The 26,373-nt window shown below is 37.6% G+C and overlaps 1 protein-coding gene across 6 annotated transcripts in view; it reads right to left on the bottom strand.

Annotated features, from left to right (window-relative positions):
• The window catches only part of TENM2 (teneurin transmembrane protein 2), a 1,234,499-nt gene that overhangs the window by 707,187 nt on the left and 500,939 nt on the right, over window positions 1–26,373 (bottom strand). For 3 of the 6 annotated variants that reach the window (XM_053567523.1, XM_053567524.1, XM_053567529.1), the window contains exon 1: window positions 17,905–18,317. The exons of 2 other annotated variants lie outside the window; for them this stretch is intronic. In XM_053567523.1, coding sequence (XP_053423498.1) covers window positions 17,905–17,950 — 46 coding nt within the window. In that variant the 5' untranslated portion in view covers window positions 17,951–18,317. Of the gene's footprint in view, window positions 1–17,904; window positions 18,319–26,373 lie in introns of those variants that run through there. One more of the 6 variants, XM_053567522.1, reaches the window with a different exon arrangement.

The raw sequence follows: 26,373 nt of genomic DNA, 5'->3' as shown, positions 1-26,373 counted from the left end.
CCATATCTAGGAGGTACCATTTGTGTCAGTACAACAATTTTGCAATCAATGTAAAGTTTTATGGGTAACTGATATGAGGATAGAATTGATGGTTCTAAATATGCTGAGATGACAAAATGCCAGAAGGATCTCAGCTGCCTTATACTCTTAAGTTCCAATCTAAAAATTACATCGTTTTAAAAACCCACAAATGGAGAATTACAGTAGTCTAGACTTAAGGTAATAAAGGAGTTTACCAACATTTCCACATTGTTCTTGCTGAGCTGGGGCTGCACTTCCAGGAGGATAAAAGGATGCTCCAGAAACAATCTCAGGATGTTTACCCATTGATGAATCAGGTGTTGCCAGGACAAAAAGGCACTTACAACTTTGGGATGCTTTTAAAAAATCATCCATAAAAGGTTTCCAAAAATCATTCCAAAAAAAAAAAAGGTTACCGGAGAAGAAGCCTAACTCAGCAAGCACTTGGAGCTGAAGAACCAAAGTTTGGTAAAATTTTGATTCAGTTTTGTCCACGTCGGTGACAGTCTTCAGTGCCCAAACTTGGTAAAGTCCTCGTGCAAGAAGGGACGGGTACATGTGCTGATTCTGTACTGGCTTATCCTGCAGTGTGGAATAACCACCTGCGGTGTCCACTGTATCACTTGATCTTAGCTCTCTCTGTATCTTCCTGTTCTGCTTTGCTTATTAGGATATTTACCCTCTCAATGGTGTCTATAAAAATATATGTACATTGTCAAGCATTATGAAATTGTTACTTCTTATTGCACCATGGTTAAAGTGAATCAGAGCACGGAATATGTCCTGCTAATTTTTCTTGTCAATGATTATTAAGAATAAAGCCAACTATCATTTTGTGAGTGGCTATTCTATGTAGAAATACGGCGAAGGACTTTATGTACATTTTCCTGCTGTTTACAGTTTCCTACAAAAATACTGTCCCCATTTTACAAACAAAACTGATATGTAGAAAGTTTAATATAGTTGCAAAATGTTGTAGAGCTACTAAGCATGATGATTGTGTAAGATACCCTACTTTAACCACAATCACTACTACTAATCATAAAATAAATGGCCAAAGGGAGAAATATTTTGAGAACTGTCTCTTAAGATCTGATTAGAATTATCTTCACTGTATACCTTAAAGGAAGAAATGACACTTATGGAAACTGAAATTAATTAGAATAATTAATTAGAAAACTGAAAATAATTAGAATTATATTTGAAAACTCAATACAAGTTCCTTGGTTGAGTAATAGATTGTACATTTACCTCACAACAAAACACAGACTATCAAATCATATAATCTTTCTCTGGGTACAAAAAATAGAAAATGTTTACATCAGTCATTATATATGGGAGAAGATGAGTCCAAAGAACCACATGTGTGTTTATCGTAGAACTTGTCAAAGTATTTAATGTGATAACAGTTAATGTGAAGTGCCGAGAAAAGGTTACTGTATGAAATATTTCTTAAATATACTCCACCAAGGAATCTTTTCTTTACAGAAGTTCCCACTAGATTGGTTTTGTATGGGTTGCATCCTAGAAAGTTCCACCTTTGGGGAAGCCAGAACAGTCAGAACTCTCCCATCCTGGTAGGGCACTTCTTACAGACAGAAGTGGATGAAGACTAACCACACTAGATCAGCATTTTTTTTTTTTTTTGCATAGACATGTTTCAAAGAGGCAACTTGGCCCATGGTAGACTAATACAATGGGTACTTTTTAACAGATAGGCCTTGTTTTCTCAAGAAGAAAAGACAGTAGAAATGGCAGAAATTTCTTACATCGTTGTATGCAAATAGATAGGTATTTTAAATGACATTTCAGAACACATTGCCTGGTAAAGACAAATCTAAGAGAAACACCAAAACACTAAACTCACATATTCAAAAGGGAAGAAATGTTTTACTGGAGAACAAATGAAAATGAATAAAGCAAAACAAAACCCTACTAAATTAAAAATCAAATTAAAGAGGAAAATAATACTGTTCAGGCATGGCACCACTTTTTTCTATTTGTCTATACAGCCATAGAGACACAACTGAAGAACTAAGATAAACACTTAAGCAAGACATTATCAAGAGAAGAAAAATACATGAGAGCCTCCCCTGTTAAACTTGCTATAAACTTAAAATAAAAACACTGTAACAGTGCAAAAATATATATGTGCATATATACAATCTGTATATACGTATACTGTATAGATCAGAAAGCCCTGTGAGATACCATAATGAATAAAAAATTGAATATAGAATACAGGTGGAAATTTATTAATAGATTACCTTTTTAAGAAAATAGACCCTCAAATCACACACGCATTTCTAAAGAATCCTCACAGCCTAATAAAGAATGCCAGAAACAAAAACTCCAATTTATAAAGTATCCTTTAAGGCGGTTAAAAAAAAATTTGAACGAGATTATAGATGATTTTTATTTTCTTCAATTTTGCTGCTAGGACTATTCTAATTTTATAGTTAAAAATATGCATTTAAATAAAATATGCTAATTTTGTTTCGGTTCTATCATAAACTTAATTGGGGAATATTTCCACAAAAGCATTGGATGGAAAAGGGTGTAAAATGTAGTTTTCGGTATTCCTATAAAATTCAGTTTTCAGTATTTCAGTATTCTACACAATTCACATTTATTTTTGAATTCTGGCAGTAGTTTGAAAACTAAAATACTAGTCTTATGAACAGTCAAATTTCATTACTGGTTTGATTATCTTCAATAATTGTTCAATATTTTGTATATTTTGCATTAAGGGAACATTGTGCAAAGACAACAAAGGACAACGCTGTGGCTTTCTGATCATGGTAAACATAACGCACCACTCTCTCATGGAGAGAAGCACTTGTATCATCCGATTTTTATGTTTCTTGGAAATCTGAAGGAAAATGTCAAGAACAAAGGGACATAATAAATTAAATGAGACTCCACCACAAAATAAAACCCGAAGGCCAACACTTGTTGACTACCCAGCATCCCTCATATTATCCTTTGCAAAACAGCAACTCAGTCTCCATAGGTCCTACCTGCATGTCTTTCCCACATGTTCAGTAAAACTCTGCAACTGGTCCTGTGCATGCACGCTGTGTTTTAAGGATTAATATTACATCAGTATATACTTACAGTAGCTTTTATTTCTTTTTTGGTTGGTGTTGTTTTCTTTGAGCCTCTCAAGTGATTGTCAAAACAGAAATGGATTGAAAAGGTAGCCCACGATTAAGAATCAAAAGGAAATAACCTTTTCCAATGCTTATTCATATCGGTTTATTTGAATGAAAACTAATTACATTGGTAGCTACATAATTACGTTCTAAAATGAATTTCACTCAACATATCCAATTGATGCAAAGCAAGAAATACTATCAGTCAGTCTAGAAATATGATGTGATATCTCAAAGAGAAACGTCCATGAATATTCAATGTAAATATGCCAATATTCTATATCTCAGCACCATCACCACAACCAAGTGGGCCGTGAAGATACTCAGGATAGGAAGCCAGGAGGAGGTCCCTGCCCACGCTTGTGGCTCCCCGACCCTTTGCAACACCAGTTTTCTACTACATCATCCAGTGGACCTTTTCATATTGCAATTATGTTGCACATTCATTTCATTTATGATGAAACATATGGAAACTTATTCTCTGAGAAGGTGAATAATAAGCCCTGGGAATATCACTCACTTTCAACAGACTGAAATGGTCTGACCACCTCCTGCCATTCCCAGCCTTTTTCTGAGCCAGTTTGCCTCTTTGGAGCTCAGCATGTGATTCCCATTAATGGCAGCAGAGGGAGGTGCTGGAGCTCTAGGCGTCCACACTTGTGAATCCAACCAGACCTTTGCAAACCACTAGGCTCACGGGCTAAGAGGGGAAAAAGTAGGAGTTTCCCAGTCCCAGTAATGCTTTCTGACATATAAAAAGGAAAAATAGTTACACCTTTCATTGCATCACTGTAGGAAACTAATTTGTTTTGACATACTGAGGAGTAATCTGATGTTCATATTTATTCCAAAAAAAGCTGTATTAGATAAAAACAAATTTCAGTGAATAAAACCACAGATAGATAATCAGACATGTACCTCTACTGAGCATGTTGGAGATGTGGGGAATTAACTATTACTCATAAACTTCTCTTTAAGGGAATCTAATTTCGATCACTCGGAAATCTTTTCCAATTCTCTCCAGCACCACCAGCACCCAGGACACAGCCGTCTCCAGGAGCACGTGGAGACATTACACGCAGAATACTAGTGTGCGTTGATCTGACCCACTGGTATCATGCTTCTATAAATGATCGTGATTGAAGAGCTATTTCAATACTCTCCTTGGCACAAGGACACTCACTGAAAACCTTTCCGAGCTGTAGCCTGTTTCACAACAAGCTGACGTACCACCTTATTTATTTATCCTCAGTTTATGAAAAGCCAGCATTAAAAATTCAATATAAGCCTAAGAATCACCAATATACTTCCCCCAATTTTTCTGTTTAGAAGAGGGATATAGAAACACATTGAGCCTTAAAGATACAGAACAAAAGTGGGGGAAAACCCTAACGAAACCACCCTGAGGGATAAGGGAATTGGAGTTATAAGTATTTTTTTAACTTAATTTTTATTAAATAATAACTAGATACATTTATGGGGTACAATGTGATGATTTGATATACAATGTGGAATGCTTAAATCAAACTGATTAAGGGCAGCGCCTGTGGCTCAAGGAGTAGGGCGCCAGTCCCGTATGCCGGAGGTGGCGGGTTCAAACCCAGCCCCGGCCAAAAAAAAAAAAAAAATCAAACTGATTAACATAACCAGCCCCCCACTTACTTCTTCTTTGTGGTAAGACATTTATACTTTACTCCTAGTTGTTTTGAAATGTATCCTTGCCTTGTGCACATTAGGTGAATTACAAGTATTGAAAGAGATGAATTGCATTAGCCCCTGCCCTTCCCCCATTATACTCACTGCCCACTGGAAACAACAACAGAATTACTAAAAATCCCACACTCTCTAATGGGATGGTAATAGGATTCAGAGGCCATTAGGGTAAAGGCAATCCATATTTTACACTGTAATAAGCTCAGACTGAAGATGTTGCACCCCCCCAGAGCTCAACAATTACCAATTTAACATTAACAATCCACAAGCACGTTCAAAATTGCAAATTAAACCCCAGTTAAAAGTCAAAGATCTACTTTTTAACAACTGTATATATTTTTGTGAGCTAAAATCATCTAAATTGAAATTTTTTTCTTTCCTCGGTTATTGATTATTACTCATTCTAGAACGCTTTGGGAATGAAGGACGCTGTGATTGTTATAAAGGTGATTATAATTCTCTACAAATAGAATACATTTGCTCAGGGCAAGTGCATTCCCTTTTTTTTTTTGAATTACTCTTTTTTTCCCCTACAAACATTTTCTTATTCTAGAAGAAATATAATAAACCATCCTGGGTATTAAGAGTTTCCACAGAAGAGACCGGAGTGGATTTAATAGGATGCTCTCTTTGGATAAGGAAAGAAAGACAGAGACAGAAATTTACATTCTGATACCATCGTCATGGAACCAGTGATTGAAGGAAGGGGGATATATTTAAAAATAAAACAGATATTACAAGTGTGAACACAAATCACTTATTATGCATATTGTTAGAGGAAAGTAAACCGACTGGCTTTTATGTTTATTGCTACAGTCATCCCTTGGTATCTCCAGTAGATATACACATATACACACCTTATATGAAACAGCACAGTATTTGTATATAACTTATGTACATTCTTCCTTGTATTTTAAATTATCTTTAGATTTCTTATTGTACTTAATACAATGCAAATGCTGTGTACATAGCTGTTAGGCTGCATTGTTCAATTTCTATTACTGTATTTTTAAAAAAATATATTCAGTCTGAGGTTGGTTGAATCCAAGGATGGGAACCCGTGGATAACTGTATAATTAAAATAATAATTTCATTATTTGACTAAGATTTTTTACCACCTCGCCATCTAAATCCCACTTAGGACGGCTTTAAGGTTGTTTATGTTTTCACGTAACATAAAAACACAATGGATGTTATGAAAATATTTTGATTGAGTTCTTAAATTTCACCAGAGAGGAAGAAAATGGTTTGTTATTAATCTCCACATGTTCCTATGTTTAACTTCCCTAACACAGTATTAAAAAATGGAATCCCTGATGCTAACAGCTAATATTCACAATCTATGGAAGACTAGCCAGCCCCTCTCCCACCCCACGCCTTATAAGCTATGCTGTAGTTCTTCCTGAATAATAGTATTCCAGTGCCACTTTAATCATGTCAATATATGGGGAATAATCCCATTTTATACTCTTGATAAAATATTCACTTCCTCCTTTAGACAACAAGAAACAACAATGAGCAAAGAGTTGGATGATAAAGGCAAAAGGTAATTAAAAATAACAACAATAAAGAGATGAGGGCACCACGTCTGAACGTTCTTTCCACCTCCTTCCTCAAGCCTCTCTCCAAAGCCATCATGCATTTGTGAATTCAAAGGTAGTAATAAATGGAATATAACTGAGTTTAAATCACAGAAGATTTAAATTGTCCACTCCTTAATTCCAAATCCATTTCCGCACGTTGTACCCCTTGATTGCACTAATGTACACAGCTATGATTTAACAATAAAAATAAATAAATTAAAAAAAATGTTTTCTACTTTGAGGCTATGGTTTTACCAAAATGACCCAGTTTTTTTTTTATTAAGTCATAAACACATAGATCATGTATACATTAGTGCATTTATGGGGTACAATGTGCTGATTTTATATACAGTTTGGAATGCTTATATCGAACTCGTTAATATATCCTTCACCTCATTTACTTAATGATTGTGTGAAGACATTTATACTCTATACTTAATAGATTATATATGTACCCGTGCAATATGCACCATAGGTGTAGTCCCGCCATTTACCCTCCTCCATCAAACCTCCTCCCTCTCCTTCTCTCCCCAAATAACCAAGTTTTAAAAATCAAACAGAAGTAGAATGGAATCTCTGACAATAGCTGCCTGCCCTAGATGTGGCTCAGTTGTCTAAACACGCCCCTAGACACAGGACGATGGTGTGGGCATCTGGAAATCTCATGTTAGGAAAGCAGTCTTAAGTTACACGGCACGTGTATTAAAAGGAGGATTGGCACCTGCTAATGTCTGAGCAGGTGGGGACTGCTTAACTTTACCAAATAACTTATCAAAAAACATGTAAAGTGGAGGGTTGGAAAAGAAAGCAGAGTATGAGTAGGGGGGAAAAGATCCTCATAATAAAGTGACCTGGTCCCACAGACCCAACTAAATATAAAGCAGTACACACTTATCCTGAAGCAGCATTTCTGAATCTCCAGTTCCCAGCAAAGTCCCTGATACTGCGAGGCCACTTAATCCATAGTCAGGGCTGCGCCTCCAGAGTCACGGTCTTTCTTAGGCAATCCCGTTATCTTGAAATCAATCACAAGAGGGGAGAGAGGTACTCGCCACTTTTAGGTCACCCCCAAACAAGTCTACCTTCCACTGTAAATTCATGATCAGAGACTAAAGAGGAAACAACTAAAAAGTGTACAACCTGCTCCAACTAAAAGGATGGTTGTGTGCTGGGACTGAGGGACGTGGATCTACTTTGGGGGTAAGTAGAGGCAGAGGAAAGGTGACACCTAGGGATAGTTTGAACCCGCCTAGAGTAAGGCGTAAGTATCTGCACATTCGTTCAAGAGCTTTTGATGAAGAGTACACCGCCAGGTATCTTTCTAGACATCAGTGATTCGGCAATTGACCAGCTAGACAGAACTGGCCCCTGTCCTCACTGAGCTTGAAACTTTGTGTGAGTTATAGACAATCAGAGCAGCAGTTATTAAAGTGAGGTTAATGTTCCAATAAGGTAAATGCATTTTTACAGGCTGACAGAGCAGGAGCCCCTAATTTAGACTTAAGGAGGGTAGTTAAGGAAAACTTCTGGGAGGAAGTGATATTCACACTGAGAGCCAAAAAATGAATAGGATTTAGGCAGGGGCAAGCTGGAATGTTAATGAAGACAAAAAAAAAACAAAAAACAAAAAACGGCCATTTGAAAAGGGAGAGTTCTAAAAGTTGAAAAGGAGAAGCTTCGGAGGGCAATTGCAGAGGCTCAGAGTCTGGGAAGACGGTGTATAGAGGCATGCAATCCCCCTGAAAACTCCCTGAGGACAGGAAAGATACCGTATTTTCCTTAATTAATAATCGGCAATAAAGTCGAGAGATTAGGCATGGGATTAGGATTAGGCCACTGATGTCTATTGTCTACTGGTAATCTCTTACGGATGATAGAAGCCATTTTCAAACTAAAGTTCTTTTAACTTCTTCACATAATCACTCTCTAAAATACTTAGTAGATTTTATATTGTTTTATTTTGTTTTAAGGCAGTATAGGTTTGGGGTGGGTGTGTGTGTAATCATAATACCTCTTCACTGCTCCATCGGCCCTCATCAGCTCCTATTATTTCATCTCCAACCACTCCCTTTTAGCCATTTGTGTTTTCAACCTCTGCTTTCGGATTTATCACAGAAGGAAATTGAGCTAAAACACAATCCACAATCGTGTAAGTAAACAAATATGGGAATAGCTTATTGATAGATTAGTTCCAAGGGTGAATGATATGAATACGTGTAAGGCCTATTAAGTTCTAAGCCAGGGCATTGCACCTCAGCTTAAAAGATATCATTCATCCCCAAATTCAGATGGAATCTAAGGCCCTATTGGGCCGTTTCTCTTTGCATGGGATGATATGCCATACACAACTCCACAGTTCATAGCTACACACTGTCATCTGTACACTTTTTTGCACATGAATTTTCCTGAGAAAAACTTGAGAAACATGTTCAACTGTGCAGCAGTGTTCTGGAATGTCAACAATTTTAGCTTAATATAGAAAATAAATCACAATTTTCTAATACATTTTGCCAACATCAGGGACATTTAGTTCATAAGAACAAATAAAATTGCAACATATAAATCATGAAATCATTCATTTCTAAGAGTCAAGGAGACTGAGCTGGCAGCTAAAACAGAAAAGGTGTTTTGGATGTAAGAGTCAAGTGTTTGAAAACAAATTACCTTTTTGTTCTGGTAACATTAAAAAATCCTCAAAAATGCTTCTGGAGAATCATGGTCGGTTGTAATAAACCATAATAAAGTAAGTGCAGCCTGGGTTTCTGTAAAGGTTCTTGCCATGTAAATGTTCGTTGATCTGAAATTTGCTTAAAACAAATAGATTAGATTCATTTCAGGAACAAGAATGACATGACTTTTCTGTTAACACTGATTAATGATCTCAGTCTCTAATATCATTAGTTGACGATCATCATTTTACTATTTGAAATATGGTCTCCAGAATCTGTGGGTGTCATCTAGACATGAATTTTTGCTTATTTCTTATATTCTACTGACCTCTAGAGACTATATGTGTGTGTATATAAACCACATAGGATGTGTCATTACAAACACACGGAACACATACTTCATGAAGGCCATAGAGATCAAGAAGAAAAGGATCTTCATCACATTAGCCCATCTCATTTTAGAAAAAGATGCACACTTTCATATCTTTTCACATAAAACCTTTTTGGTTCTGTGTTTAATACGAGGCACACTGAAAACACCCTCCCTCGTGTTCTCCACTTAGGCGAATGATGTATACTACTCAGAGAGTTGTGAGATCAGACAAACTGATCCTATCTTTGGTTTGTGACCTACATCGGCAGTAAGTGGTAATAGAGAATTCAGGAACCCTGGCCTGGCTTTTCCATAAAGCCAGATTTATTTTTAGTTGGGACAAGATAATGCTGTGGGAAGATCTCCCTTCAAATCATACCTGCCTGTATTTCTTTCCCAACTCTCCCCTTGAGCATAGAAAACATATAAAGCATAGAGGTACCTCGTGAGAACTCAGATGCCTTTGGGAGTCCTTGAATTTTTTTTTTTTCTCTGTCAGTGTTTCTACTTACTAAATATGTCTATGTCTGAAAATGCAACATTTAAATAATTCCTAGTTTCAGGTTAGATCATGAACTCCTAACGAGTTGGTCGTGTTCATATTGGCAGCCCTGGTACCTGGCATGCTCTGTGTCAGATCGTGAGAAATTAATAATGTCAGCTGGGAAAAAGCCTGCGATATCTTACTAGAAACAATATACCCATTCATTCTGTCTCTCTTGCTCTCCCTCTAGGGATACAGATATGGAGATAGATACAGATAAATGCACATACATATATTTTCTGTACATATGTGTGTACACATTTATGTAAATGCATACACACATATAAATGCAAAGAGGCATCCTGTACATATATAACTTGTGTCTAGACTTGTTCATGAGTTTTCTAGCAGTTATTTTACATTTTCAGCTTTGGGTACTGCACTACTGTTTAAATTTGCCTTTAAAATATGGAATGAAAATAATTGGTCCTTATACAACATCATCAATTACACCTGAACATTACGAAAATTCAAGTGTATTTTTTTCTAACAGTCTCAGTTTTAATCCAGTGATAAAGAATATTTTTTTAAGTACCCTGGGGACAATACTACTTTTTTCTCCTTAGCATATTGTGTCAATTACAGTATATAGTATATATTTCGCCACTTAACCTCCCATTACATATTTAGATATGAAAACATCTCTGAATTTAGGCACCAAAAAACGGCTACTAAATATGAATAAGACATGTTCGTCAATAGAGACTACAGGAGAACAGTGTGCATTACTTGATGAGACATTGTTACAAGGTGGCAGATGTGACCAGAAGATTTTGAAAATGTCCAAGCCACAACTAACATATAAGAAGAGGATAGGAAATACAATTTAGGTTCTATGGTAATACTCAGTTGAGAGAATCCCGCTCTGATCTGCAAACTTAGAAGGTGGCTGGTAGGTTCCACCCTGGTCTGTAACAACCTCTCTGCTAAGTCCAACTCTGCTTCCTCTCCTTTCGTCATTTCAGCCTAATTCTGGTATCAAAAACAAATAATTTATCAAAGTTAACTGGCACTCAGCTAACATGGGAAATGGGATGGGACTAATGTTAGAGGGTAACTAACTGGGGCTTGGGTACCCTAAACTGTTTCTGTACTTAATGCCAGAGGAACGTGCTAATGCGACCGCTGGTCCACCGCAGAACGTACAGAATGTACTTGCTTCATCCACGAGGCTTTTTAAAATCCCAGCTAGGCCCTCACCCCAACCATGGGAGAAGGGAGAAGAACGGTGCAAGTCTGAGCAATGAAACCATTAATTGCCTTACTTTTTTTACTCCTTAAACAGGTTGGCATGATATTGACATAAAAGCAGTTACAATCAGCTATCATTTGTAAATAAAAAGATATCGCCCCCCTGCCCTCCCCCCCCCCCGCCAAATTGAAATTTAACCAGTCAACATTAGTGAATAGCTACAAAATCCAGACTTTGTACATAATTAGCTCTTCTCAAGGGTAATTCACCGGTTTGGATTTAGCTGCTCAAATACACCCTTCCACAGCATTAGCAGAGGTGCCAATGATTAGAGAAATGATTCACATCAGGTAGTTAGAAAGAAGACAGGGGAGTCAGAGAAGAAATCTGGATAATCCCCGTGCTGGAAATTCAAACCCTGGCTAATCAGGACTGTACTATATAGGCAATTATGATTCTGTCCAGTTAAGGGAAATTTGTAATCCATTCAGTTTCAAGCCTATAAAGTCACATTTCTCAAAAACTTGTATTTCGGCCTCCAATGGCTTAAAAAGTTCTTACCAGATTGTCTCCAATTACAGAAATCCTTCCCAAGTACAAGGCTTCAGAAGTATATTAAACCTGCAGGATACCATGTAGCTGGCTGTTGTACAGAGCCTTACAGCACACGTGGTCCCAATGCATGATGTAAAACTACGGAAGCAATTCACCAACTGATAACTCTGTTTGTTCAGGTCACACACGTTGTCTTTCATACGACAGGTGGGTAAAATGTCTTTAAATAGAAGGTTTAGAATAGTAACCAAAAGGAGGGACAGATAAATGTCTACTAAATTTTGAAACCTCCTCTCAACACACACACACACACACACACACACAGTTAGGGCTCCTGTGGATTTCAATAAACCTCTGGCCTCCCTGTCAGTCATGGAGAAATTCTAGTGACCACAGATCTGTGAGTCAGGACAACATTCAGTCACAACTGCTGGACTGTCAGAAGAACTAAAGTCAGCGGTAAAAAAGGCAGCGCCAGTGCTAGGCTCAACTTTGGTGCTATATCAAAACGTGGTTTGTGCCTAACAAATGACAGATCATGATAGTATGGTTGTAAATTTCCATTATACTAAGACACACGCCTCCAGTGGATACAGCATACAAGGTTGTGTGTGTTATGGATCTGTGAGTGCTGATTTTTCCAGGGTTTTAAGAACCCTCTGCAAACACACAGTAGCAAAACAGTCAAATGAGGCAGGCTGGAGGAAACAGAAAAAAGAAAAAATCCACCTACATTCAAGGTGTGAGACAATAATTTCTAAGCCTTTGGGTTCTATTTTTTTCCTTGCATTGTAATGCAGTCAAGTGTATGAGTGATGCCTTTTGTGTTTGATAATGTCAAGTGTGAATGTCATGGGCAGCCCCCCATCTCTGATGGTATTAAAATGGTGGGAAGATGAAAAGCTTGGAAAAGTAAATGGAACAAATTAAATTAAAGTGGCTGGAGGATGAGGAAAGTCACTCATGTATAGTTTGGTTCGGAGGTGATGCTAGTGACCCTGTCCACCTGAATAGGCTGATAAAATCGTTGTCACTGAGGAAAAACACGACACTCCACTTGATCGTGCTAATAATTATTTTTGCTCTGTCTCATTGCCAAGTCTATTGAGTACATCTTATACATTCACATATAAACTTCCATTATATAGTCTCCACAGCCGAGCTGTCAGTCAAACACTCTAGGCGTCAAAGAGTTCAAGGCAAGTTAGTCAAGGTTTATAGAAAGTAACTGACAACACAGGCAATTCAGGGAGACAATTAATTCTAATACATAAAGTATATACCTTTTTAGAGAAATGAAAACCCTCAAAGATCGTAAAAATCCATCCTCATCAAATGTCAGCAAACAGGAAACAAACTTAAGGCTAATTGATTATACTCAGCGCAGAGAGAATGCCACACCTTCTAAACCACAAATCTCATCTCCGACGGATGCTGAAGGTTTTTCTTATGAAAACATGAAAACAAATGCGTATACACAAAATCCCATGCCAAATGAGGCCATGACATCTACAGTACAAACAAGAAATTGCAATAATTATAATAGGAAGGTGTTTCTCAAAGCCACTCTCCCTCCCCTCACCGTTTCTCACCCTTACCACCTGTGTCTAGGCTAAGGCAATAATGGCTTATTCACTGGCTTCTGGCCTCTAGACTAGGAGTTCTCAACGACACATCTAAAAGATAAAACAATAACTTCCTAGTAGCAATAGCTCCTTGAGGCTTCAATTTAACAGATCAGCTTGCCTCTAAACAGGTGTTTCTGAACCTCATGGGTAGAAGTGTGGGGTGTGGTGTGGCCCCACTTCTTCAGTCCCTCCCCACCCCCATACTGCCCTCTAAGCACTGCCAGATCACATCTCTCCTGTGGCCATCAGATACCTGGCCCTAGCATTCAAGGCCCTCCTTCATACTAGAGTCAGTCACTCTTTTTGGCCCTGTATCCCATAGGATCCCTCTGATTTTTCTGAGGAGGGTTATTCTGTGTCTGCACCTTCCAGTCCTAATCTAAATGCTACCATCTTGAGAATCCCCTCAACCCACAATGACCTTTCTTCTCCTGCTCACCTTCGGGAGGGAGTTAGGACCTGGCTAGCAGGTGGTTCTCCAGGGATGGCGGCTGGTATCTTTTCATTTTCATAAGATTCCCAGCGAGAGGACAGAAAATTCCTTGCTGTTGTCAGGGGTTTCATTTGGCACATTTAACTCCTGGTGCTTTGGATAGAGTCTATTAAAAAAGAGAAAACTGATTGCAAGAGGGACTTTACCTAACAATTGCAATCAGTGTAACCTGGCTTATTGTACCCTCAATGAATCCCCAACAATAAAAAAAAAAAAAAAAGAAAAAGAGAGAACTGGAGGCAAATAGCAAACAAACCAGAACTAGGAAGTAAAATCTCCTGCCCAATTACGAAGCTTTTCTCATTTAAAGACAGAAGGAAAAAACAAAACAAAACAAAACACCACTATGGGTCAAGTATAAAAATGATGTTTGAATCAAAGCAAAAAAAAAAAAAAAAAAAATTGGAGCATCCTTATCCCAGTGGACTTACAGTGCTAATTACAAAACAGAAGTAGCTGACACTCATGCCTTCTAAATATAAGCTTTTTCCTCCCAGAAAAAAAAAAAAAAAAAAGAAAGAAAGAAAAAAAAATGGGTGTTAAATCAAAACATCCTATGGAGCATTTCACACCTCAGGAATGAAAACTGACAAAGAAGTACTTCCATGCAAAACAAAAATCCACCAGCCAAAGGGTAAGTCTGCTTAAGGTAGCAAAAAACAAAAGCTCTCCAGCCCAGGTGATTCCCTTGTCCTGTCTGCCAGGGCTTTTCTGACACCCAATACCCCACCTTCACACTGCAAAAAAAAAAAATATCTATCTATCTATATATCTTTCACCACTGAAATCGGTTAATTGATCATTTCCAAAAATAAATATTCCCACGTCTAGAGGTCATGGGTTGCCTGAAATTGCATCAGTTTGTGTCTGGGAACTAGAATCTAGGGCTCCTCTGGGACGTCTTTGTCATTTTATCAGAGTGATTACCAGCAGAGTAGTTCCAGTGTGGGTCCCCTCAGCTTGTGGCACTTATGTTTGCTCTCTGCATGTTTATTTTCTCCATCAAGCTTGTGGCTTTTGCTTTGGAAATCTGGTACTTAATATCCAATGTTAATTACATTTCCTATTCTGGGGAAAAATCCTATTGGGCTAATTTTTCAAAATCATATAATGAAAGAACTCCAGTGACAAACCACGTAGGTTTTCGATTGTTTTTTTACGGGTAGATCTATTAAGCACTTAATATTCAGTGGGAAAACAGTCTCAGAGCAATGAAATTCTATTACTTTAGAGGTTGCATGCTTTTAATTTCTTAATATTTCATTACATGTTGGCAACGGGTGCATATTTTTATAATGTGTCTGATCATTACTCTTCTCAGGCTATCCTATTTCAGTTCTTCCTCTGACATCATATTTGCATGCTAAAGGATTTTAGCATTCAGGGATGAAATGTTCTGAATAGTAATGTGCAGTTAACTTGATTTTTTAAAAACGAAAAACAGCAAACAGACAGTATATATCGGGACGAAAGAGAACAATCAGGTAATTTTAAAATCGAAATCAAGTTTTAATAGCTTTCTATAGAACATTATAAACGGTAGTGATTCAATATAATTCATTAATTAGGAAATTATGCAAAATGCTATCAGCAGAGTTTGGGAAGAAGGATCTTTTTCCTTGGCTTTTATAAGTCTACTGCATTTTTTTTTTTTCCTTTAAAAAAAAAAAAGGATCTTTTCTTTGCTCTCCAGCAACATCTACTGGAAAAGTCAGAAAAATGCTATTTATATGAATCAGATAGTTTGAGTAAGGATAGCGTTGATTACCATCTGCCTAAAAGTGCATGTTGAACTACTATCCAGTTTACAACAGAATTATTTCTGCTTATTTTAATTATGGTACATTCTGTAGGAAGATAGTAATTCAGTGATGCAAATGGCCAAGCTGTGACTTCAAACGTGCAATCACCTCACCTTGAAGAAGTCATTTTCATAAATGAAAGAAAAAGTACATATGAGACGGACAACACATTTCTCCTGGCCCTCTTCTCCAGCCCTTACCACACTTATCTGAGAAATAATCATCATTATCAGCAGCAAAATAACAGTCCTCAGCAGTTAGGTATAGCTAGAGTTAGAGACAAGATTTCATGCAAGAAAGCAACGTGCAAAAACGAGACCGAATTTGAGAAAAGCTACTTGAAGATTCTGCGAAGTTTGTTAAGTCAAAAAACAGAAAAATTGCACACGATGTGATTTTCAAAAAACTCACTATGCGACCACCAGCTCGATCGCATCCAACACTCTGCAGCAATTCTTTCTCCCTTGTCCACATCTTTCTCTGTTCTTTTAATCAGGAGAAAAAATTAAGTTTCCCCACACCTGGATCGGGGGCTTCCGGGGGAACTTCTGGTGGAGATCATCTTTGGATGGTGAAGTGTGATCAGACCCACAGCCGTTTGTGTCCACTGCCCACTATCAGCAGTTTCTTACGTGCTCATAAAATTCCCTTCACAGGCTGCACCCACAAGATGCCATTAGATGGTCTGGCAAACATTGAGATACGCCAGAGTATGATATTGAGGAGCAAGTCCAGTTTGGAAACTTGAGACGAAAAAAAATCTTATCACCAAGCAAATATATAAAACATCCTCTGGTACGCGTCTGCTGAACTCAACAATGCCATAGTACAGCAGCTCTTTCTAGGACCAAACCTCGTGAAGGCAGTGTAGTCACCTTTCTATATATCATTCAGAGAAGCATTCCTTTAATGGAATTTTATACTTTTAGTATTCAGATATTCCCATCCGAAAAAAAAATTTAAACAGTAATTGAACCTTTTTAGGTAAAATCCTAGGTATAATCTGGATTTCTGTTATCCTAAATTAAAAACTTGGCTGGTTAGAAGTGAGTAGGGTTTTTTCTTGTTGTTGTTGCATTCTCGAATCTCAGTTTATTCATGCCAGCAATGAATTTTAGCAGCAGAAGCAATGCACACAAAATCAACAGAGACCAAGGTTAAAAACAAATAATCAAAACTTTAAAACAACAGAAGCAGCAACAGAAATCAAGTGCTGGGAGATTAGAGTGTATTGCATTCCGTGTTTGTTCAATGTTAAAATAGATGTGAGCCTTTTAAGCTTCATCCCAAAGCTCTTTAAAGGAGAAATGCCATCAAACATAATCCACAACTCCCATTCGTAGCACACAAAAGGGGCATATTCCTAAAAGCTGCCTACGGTGGAAGTCCAGACAGATTCTACATTTAAGATCCTAATGCAAAGTTCGGTCTGGAGACTGATAATTAGCCCTTCCATATACAATGCCTAGAATCCAGGTTTATCAAACAGCACCTTCAGAGTTAACTCCTATTTCAAACTGTCATAATTCAGTTATCCCAATTATTTACTGGATCCATTTCTAAAACATGTCCTAACCTGGTGTTTTAAGTTCTTATTTCATTTGGGACAACACTTAATCTCCATTTATGAAACATCAACCTGACCCCCAGTTAAGAAGATATAAGAAGTGCTTCGCCCACGAGCTCCAAGCCAAACAAACCCCAGCAGCTAGACTTAAATAAACTCTACCCTTGCTTAAACCTCCAGTGAAAAATTATTATAACATATCAGAAGTTCAGTTAGAAGAAAAATTTCAAATGCCTGCTGTCTCCCAGGGTTTAAGTACCGAAGTTCAAAAGCAGGATCTATTGAATTATTTTTCTTTTCCGTTAGCTGTTTAGAATTTAACGTAATGCAAAGTGCTATTCTAATCAGAATCATCTTTCTCATCTCTCTCCTTAAATAAAACGGAGGAGAAATCATTCCGTATAAATGCATTTACTATACAAATCTATTTTCAATTGAATTTGCTGCATGCTCTAATTCATCAAAATTAATACAGGTACTTTCTATGTTAAACAAAAGGAAGCCGACTGAAAAATCGGCTTCTGCCGAGGATGCCTTTCTCAATTACAAAACGGTGAAAACAGAGATTTAACTAAGCCACTCGGTCAAACCTCCGATGGGTGCTCTTACCTGCCTCAGCTGAAGGCTTCCTCCCCTTGTTAGCAGCGGGCAGCATCTCCAGCTCGCTCCAATCCTCACCACCGGTCTCAAATTACACCGCTAAGTCCACCCCCCGCCTTTTTCCCTTTCTTTCCTTTTTTTTTTTTTTTTTTTTTTCCCCCAGCAAGAAAATGCTTATTGAAAGTGATTAGTTTTTGTTGTCCCTTTTAAGTCCCTCCTGCAGGAAGGAACAGGGGAGCAATGTGACGCCACCTTTTAATCTTTTGTAAGAGTGAAAAGGCAGAAAAGGAACGCTCGATCAAACTGAGCTGCACACATGCCTAAAACTCGCAGGAGAGGCTGCTGCTGGCTGGCGAAAGCACCGCTAGCCTTGAGTGTAAGAACAGAGAAGAGAGGAGAGTCAATGGATTGTGACAACGTATGTGCATCAAAGGCAGGAGAGAGAGAGAACAATGAGCGAGGGAAAGACAGGGAGGAGAGAGGAGAGAAGCAGAGAGGGAGAGAGAGAGAGACGGAGAAAAGATAGAGCGGGTTTCAGGCAAAGGATTCTCAGAATAAAGCCACAGTGCAGTGTCTGGCAGCTTCTGTTTTTATCTCAGCGAGCATGATACACTGCCTCTCTCATTTAGAAACACATGCATGTGTCTTCCAGGTTTGAAAACTGAGATAATCGCAACGTGTTTCTGCTTTTTGTCTGATTGGCATTTAACTGTGCGGTGTACCTGTGATTTTTTAGGATGCATTTATGTGCAATTTATTTCGCATATTTATTTATGTAGGCAAAAATGAAAGCTGCTAATTTCTACGGCAATTTGCAATGTAGTTTTACTGGCAGATGGAACTCTACTTATCATAACTGCTGACAAACTGCCATGAGTAAACAAAAGAAGAAACAAATGCTTCGTCTTGATAATTGTCTTAAAAAAAAAAAGCCCATACCGAAATATTAGTACTTGAAAAACCTGTGTTTCCTGGTTCAAGTTTAAAAGGCGTTTCTCTCCATTAGTTTTATTAATAAAGGGAAAGTAAAAGGGAGGGCATGGTGTTTGAAGGAAAGGTGTTGGAAAGAATCTATGAGAAATGTATTTTTTCTGGTTTCCCTCCAAATATGACAACAGGGTGGCTTTCTGGAGTCCTGGAAAAGAGTTTTTGAGTCACTGTTTCTACAGACTTTATCTGCGTGCCTCTCTCTTCCTGTACCATTTTAAAGTAGGTTCCATTTTTAAAACAAAGTCAAAAAGAAATGATTTCCCAATTCAAATTGTTTCAAATGGTGTCTCACCAGCTTGGTTCCATTCCTACTCATCTCCTGCCACATGGAGGCTGGGATTACACAGTTAAATTCCCTAAGTGACCTCCTTTATAAGGATGTAAATTGCTGATTCCAAGGTCAAGTATTTGGTATAAGTGAAGTTATTGGTGAAAATGACTGCTTGCTTTCCATGGTAACCTGAGCTTAAACAGTAATAAGTCAGGGGGAACAGACACCCAAGCTTTTGACTGGCCATCTCTTTGAAATTAAGTAATTTTGACATCGGAAGGTAAATTCTATCTTCCGTACTTATAACAATTATCATTTTTGGGGGAAAATGATTTTGTTTCAACTATTCTATGTCCCCACAATATATCTCCTGGACCCTAAACCTCTCGTGTTTTAGAATTCCTGTGTAAGCCAGCAGATATGGAGTAAGAATTGGTCTAAGAAGAAAAACACTCTCCTTCCCCATGCTGGCCTCACTGCCGTTCCCAAAGAGGGATTGCTTAATCTTGTTAAACTCAAAGTGTCATACTTTCATGGTTTGCCAATAGAAGTATGTTTTTCGCTTGGACCCAAATAAAGAAGTAACCCCCACCTCCATCCCAATGTGCTCAGGATGAAGCTCTACTTATCATAAAGGCGGAGCAGAGAATGGAGAACACACAGGGGCTGAACAGAAGGCAGCTGGCCAGAGAACAGAGAGTGCTCAGATGGAGAAGGGAAAGGAAGCTGCAAGGCCCGGCCAGCAGCAAGGGAAGTGGGGATGGCAAATCCGGAATTCTCTGCAGACATTTTGTAGCATGTATTAGAAGCAGCCTCCTTTAAATGGCATTATTAATATAGGTTCTATAGTTAAATTAACTTTATACGAGGGAATAAGTAAACTGAGAATTTTCTGCCTATAAAAATAAAGATCCAGTTATAAGGATGTGACTGTTTCAGCACAATAAAAGCCGGGGAGGGGACCCGAGGTTTATTAAACAGGGATCAGCAACACATAGTCAATGAAAGACAAAAAGAACTTAAGTCCAGACAAAAAAAGAGATTTTTTTTTTTAAAAAAAGGTATAAATGGCTATAGGTGTTATTGTTTATTTTTACCACTTCCTTAGTGAGGAGGTGGGAACCCTGAATTATTACATTTGTAGTTTGATAGATATGATTTACTCTTAAGATACCTTGAGGGAGGGGGGCTATCTGATTATACTGGAGTTGCCAAGTCATGTTAATACTTCTTGCTGGAATGTGACTTTTAAATGACTGATTTCCCTGTGGGAGAGCTTTATATTCATGTGCTTACATTGTGGAGTAGGAAATGGTAGTTAAGTGCTCAGTTTTTTAACCAGCCTGCCTGGGAATGAATCCCAACTCTACCACCTGCATGCTGTGTGACCGTGACAGAGTTATTTTGTCTCTCTGTGGCTGTTTCCTCATCTTTAAATGGGTATAATACTACTTGCCTCTTGGGCTGTCATTAAGAACAAATGTATATGCTATTGTGAGTTCTGTCCCTAGCACATAGCAAGTGCTTCAGAACTGTTAACTTCTATTGTTAGGAAACCCACTCAACAGCCTTTAAAATTTTTTTAAATTGGTAGCATAGACAATATTTCATCACCTCAAAATGGATGACTCACAAAGACTTCTTTCCATTCTGACCTTCCTTCCAAGCTCAAGTTATTCACACTGCCCTCTGGATTTTTCCACTTGGATAATGTGCTTAAAACTCAACTAGTTCTACAACCAAACTCATGAACTCACCTTCAAAGCAAAGCAAGCTCTTTCTCCAAATTCCCTCACCAGTCCCAAATATAAAAATCTTTGAGTCATTCAGAGCTCATTTTCCTCTTTTTTTTTTTTTTTTTGCCTTTTTCTAATCATCAAAATATCAATAACTAGCCAATACCACTCCTGCATCTCTTATCGGGGTTGCTCCATTTCCAGACCCGACACCTTCTTGATCTGTGTAATTTTACCTGGACTGTTGCAACAATCCCTTAATGTAGCACTTCTCCAAGCTTCCCTGTGGTAATGCAGCACCCATTGCAAGGGACATTCCTAGGATCCTGGCAAGGCCTGTGCCATTGGTAACACCACCTTTCCCCTTCTCCAGAAAGCTCTTGGAGTCCGAGTGAAGGACAGTGACATTAGGTCTGACCTTGAGTCTGCTCTACTGTACAGAGCAGCAAATCTTTGACAAGCCAATACTTTATTATTAGTGACTTGTTTGTTGTGACACTTTACTCAACTGTCATGATACAGGTATTGAAAACAGTCATTTTAAGAGGTTTTATTATTTTCTTCTTCAATACATCCTTCATAAACTGGAATAGCCTTCTTAAAATGCCACTCTGAGTGTTATCCATTCCCAATAGCTATTGATCAATCAATTGAAAGTCTGTTTTATTTCCTTATCTTATGCACTGGCTTAAAAATCATCAAAGGTACATGATTCCTTAGGGAATAAAGTGCAGACTTCTTTGCTCTATACTCAGCCCCTTTTGCAGTTCGCCACCAACATATGCATGCATCCATCCGTTCTATCACCACTGACTGCACGGGGCTCACTGCTCTCCCAGCCTGACCCATACTCATTTTCTCCAGAGCCTCATGTACATCCATCCTCTTCTTCTTCATCTCAACATATTTAACTCCAATCTTTTATGGAATAGCAGGACAAGTTCCATGGCCTCCACAAAAAAACATTCCCGACCTTCGTGATTTACAGCAATGAATTGTAATTGTTTTAATCCTAGTAGCCATCCAAGTGCTCCAGGAAAAGTGGGGTATATCATAATCAGGAACTTGCCCTTGGGCTTGCTTGGTCCTAGGTCCAAATCCTGACCTTGACCTTTGCTTCCTAATTATGGGACACTAATCAAGTCCTTTCCTCTCCAAACCTTACTCTCCTCATCTATAAAATATTGTGAAAACTCAATTTGCTAATAAAAGTAAAATGATTAGCACAATAGCTAGTATATGGTTAACACCTATACAGTAAGGAATAGTATAATGCAAACAATTCTTACATGATTGGGATTTATCATTGCCTTTAATTTCTAAACCTTGTAACAACTCACAAAGTGGCTGCTATTAGAACCATTTTACAGGAGACAAAATTGAGGTTTAGTGAAATTGGCTTACTTGATGTCACACAAGGAACAAACAGCACAGCCAGGACATATAATGCTTATCTTTCTGTTTTCTAGTTATCTTTATCCACACTAACCATTTAGAAGTGAGCCTATGTCATATCGCTTTATGACTATTTGGGTTCTCGGGTTTGTACTCTATTTTTCCACTTATATTATACACTGAATGGGACCAATAATCATGTTTTAAACATCTCTACATCTTTAGCACCTTCCCTAAATCTATTTTTTTTCCAATTAAAAGAGCTGTTTTTTATTTGAGATTAGAATCTTCCTACATTTTGGTAAAATTTTATTTTTATTTTTTAAAATTAAATCATAGCTGTGTACATTAATGCAATCATGGGGTACAATGTGCTGGTTTTTTAAAAGTAGCTTGCTTATATGGTGAAGGTTTGTTGACTGCTTCATCATCTGTGCTCATGGAGAACAAAGTTGTTAACCACATTTAAATTCATAGCCACTGTTTTGGGTTTTTGTGTTTTTTTTTGTTTTGTTTTTTTTTCCCCCCAGGAAGTGGTTTCATCATCCTTTCTACGAAAATCATCATAATTATACAAAATAATATAAAAGACAAATATTACATATGAATGAGCCATGGAGACAGAAACAAAGTTCTCTGCAGGAAAAGCTATATGAAAGCGATACTCATTGATTTCTTAGACTTGGCGTTTATATTCTGCTGGGAGATGTGCCCCCCAAGGCCACCCATTCCATACAAAAAAGGGGGAAAGTCGTCTGTTAGAGGGCACACGGAAAGGCAGAAATAACGACCCCAATATCCACAGGTAGTCACTCTTAATTATTTCTTTTTAAGTAAATGCAGTAATTATGTTCTCATTCATTTTATTTTCTCTTGTTAAGTTTATATGATACTAAAACAACCTGGAATGATGTAAAAAATTCAGTCATCAAATATAATATTTTTCTATGTGCATGGCGCTCAAAAATATTGTTGAATTTTCAACACATTGAATGAATGCTTTTATTTTATGTGTATTAGGATTTCTGCCTGTCTGTGCACAAGTGAAAAGCAACAGAACCAAGAAGATAAATGCCTTGTGTTTCTCACACAGGATATCCAGAGGTATCAAGCACTTACTGTCTTAGACTGGTTGGTCAAAATATTGACTGCTATGTCCCTATGACCTCACTGTATACCTGCCATATGGTGACTGCTCAAGATATGTGTTTAATAAACGAATGAGTGACTCAATTTTGCATTTATCCCTCTATTTCTAGTGAAGTTTTAGAACCCCCACGTAATTGGTTATATGTATCTAAGCACTTTTTGTACCCTGATGTATTCCCGTGATCTCCTTTCACATGGAATTTGTTTTGTGAAATGTATGCTACCTTTTTTGTTCAGCATAAAATATGTCCTCATCCACAAAGAGTCCTTTCTTGATTATATTATCTCATAGGAAATGTTCTTTTCTCCCATTTCAAAGCACCCATTGCCTGGAACATTTTATTACATATAATTAATTAATTTTGTCTGGCTTTTGGATATGTCATACTGTTGGTAAGCTGTTATTATTTTAATATACAATTTAATAATTTTATATTAAAAATTAATTATATTTTAAATTAAAATAATAACAGCTGGGTCATTATTACTGGATCCGTATCTTCATTACATAGATTTTAAGCATACTGCAGGTCAAAGAAACTAATTTTCTTTATTTTTTATTTTTCATTCTTTTGAAGCAGAGTCTCACTATGTCATCCTGGGTAGAGTTCTGTGGCGTCACAGCTCACTGCAACCTCAAACTCTTGGGCTTAAGCGATTCTCCTGCCTCAGCCTCCCGAGTAGCTGGGACTACAGGTGCCCACCACAGAGCCCGGCTGCTTTTTGTTGTTCTTGTTGTTGTTGCAGTTGTCATTGTTGTTTACCTGGGCCAGGCCAAGTTCGAACCCACCAGCCTCAGTGTATGTGGCTGGCACTGTAACCACTATGCTCCGGGGCACCAAGGCTAATTTTCTTTATTTTTAATATAATACATATTGCTATTCATTTGAATACTACCTAGTGCATATAATTTGCTTGTAAAAACATATTGGTATGACGTTTATCCTGAAAGCGCTGATGGGTATACAATTCTGTCACTCAAAAAATTATGTGAAAGAGCTTATAATACAGTCCCTGAACTTTAAAAAAAAATTGTCAAAATATAGGTAGGATAGTGATAAAAGTGCATACAATTTTTTGTAGCTTTTTTCACTCCTGGGGTATTATGAAAAGCTGTTCTTTTATTTACTTTGGTATATATATATATTTTTAGCACATGGTATGCATTAACCATTGCTCAAGTTAGTATCAAAATTAGCTTATGCCAACAAATTGAGATACTCATGGTAGGAAGAATTAATAACTGGCCTCTGGAAGAATACCGTTTTCCCCTGATCATTTATACATTAGTGGGAAGTCAGCTTGGGTTGACCCATGAGCGGCTAGTCCTTCAAAGGAATGTTTCTCAATTCTATAGGGTCTCTTCTATGGGGCCATTTCAGGCCCAATTATACATCTATCTCTTCTAGGAGATTTGTTTTTCCTTAGGGTGAATATGATAGGAAAGAACATTGTGGAAGACACTTCATCCTAATAAGACTTTCTCCTTGGACAAAAAGGAGCTTTTTTAGGAAAGATTTTTCGCCCTCGTAATTCTTCTGTCTGGATTCACTAGACATTTACGCTCCTTGAATTGTCTATAAATTACTGTTTTTCAAAAAGAAAAAAAAATAAGAAAAGAATATAACCTTTGAAGTTTCAAAAAAGCCCTTAATATGTTTCTTTCTTACTTGTAAAGAGGAGATAATTCAGGTCCATTTTCATATCCGTTTCTAAAATTGCAATGAGTATATAACATGATTAAAGGTTTGTGATATAAATAGTTTTCTGAAATTAGTTTATGGAATACTATAATCATATTAGACCTTATTTAGCCAATTAAAACAAATTATTTTGCTTATAAAATTGCTAACATTAATTACCATGTTCTGGCATTTTGGTTTTTGTCTGCTGAACAGAAGTCGGTCTTGTCTGTTTCCCACTTCTGTTTTGCATAGCGATTTGAACATCCCCTTAAGTGAAAACCAAAGTAGCAGCCGCCTCATCATAAAGTAAAAATGGAAAGCAAATCAAGAGAGAACCTCCAATCTCTGCTTCCCATGGGGGACCAAATAGAGTTGGCCTCAATGAAACTCTAAGTAAGGATTTGTGTTCCTCTCCATTGAGTTGAATACAGGCTTTGGAGGACTATTTGGTTCTTGTTACTGATGTTTTTCAATATGGAAGATTTGAAAGCATCCAACCAGAAGTTGCACCATGATCACAGCCTTGAACGTATTCATCAGAAACACGCATTCACTGCTACAGGTTTTATTTTTACAGGAAGCAGTGTGCTGTACTGTTTGGCAGTTCCTTCAGTACTCTTACCCATGACAATCACAAAAGCAATTCACAACCTTACTTATCAGATAGTTCTGTTTTACAATAATCTGGTTGCTATTTGTAAAATCCAGGATAAAACAGTGCAATTTCTGATGCTGAATATCTGAAAAGCTCTGGAAGCTGCTGGGAAGAGATATGCAGTAAAATATGTAATGCGATGGAATTACAACAAACAGACATTCTGGAGGGTGCACACTCTCGTGCGTCTCAGAGTGCATGGCATTTAAGGGTGCGACTTTCAAGATTTGCAAATAAATTCTGCATTTAAACCGCCCTCCTTCCACTCACAGTTTTTCTTAGCTCCAAATTTAACTCTTTCGTTTATAGAAGGTAGAGCTCTCTCAAAAAGAATGATCAAGCCAAACAAATGGCATCGAATCATTTTGTTTCCAGAACAAAATGAAAGTGGGGATCTCAATTAAATGGTTTATTTCATGAGCTGATTCCTAAATCTTTCTGATGAGAATTTAACTAACACAAAAAAGTGGTGATTTCAACAGCTGACAAATCCCCTATAATAAGGGGCTTAAACAACAACAACAAACAAACCACTTTTCCAGTGATTAGCTGTGCAGATGTCAAAGAAAAGTGTCATACACTGTCTTAAAGAGCACA

Source organism: Nycticebus coucang, chromosome 17, assembly GCF_027406575.1.
Source record: "Nycticebus coucang isolate mNycCou1 chromosome 17, mNycCou1.pri, whole genome shotgun sequence".
Classification (NCBI taxonomy): Eukaryota; Metazoa; Chordata; class Mammalia; order Primates; family Lorisidae; genus Nycticebus; species Nycticebus coucang.
The sequence above is the reverse complement of the archived record's forward strand: the minus strand, read 5'-3'. Positions and strand labels throughout refer to the sequence as shown.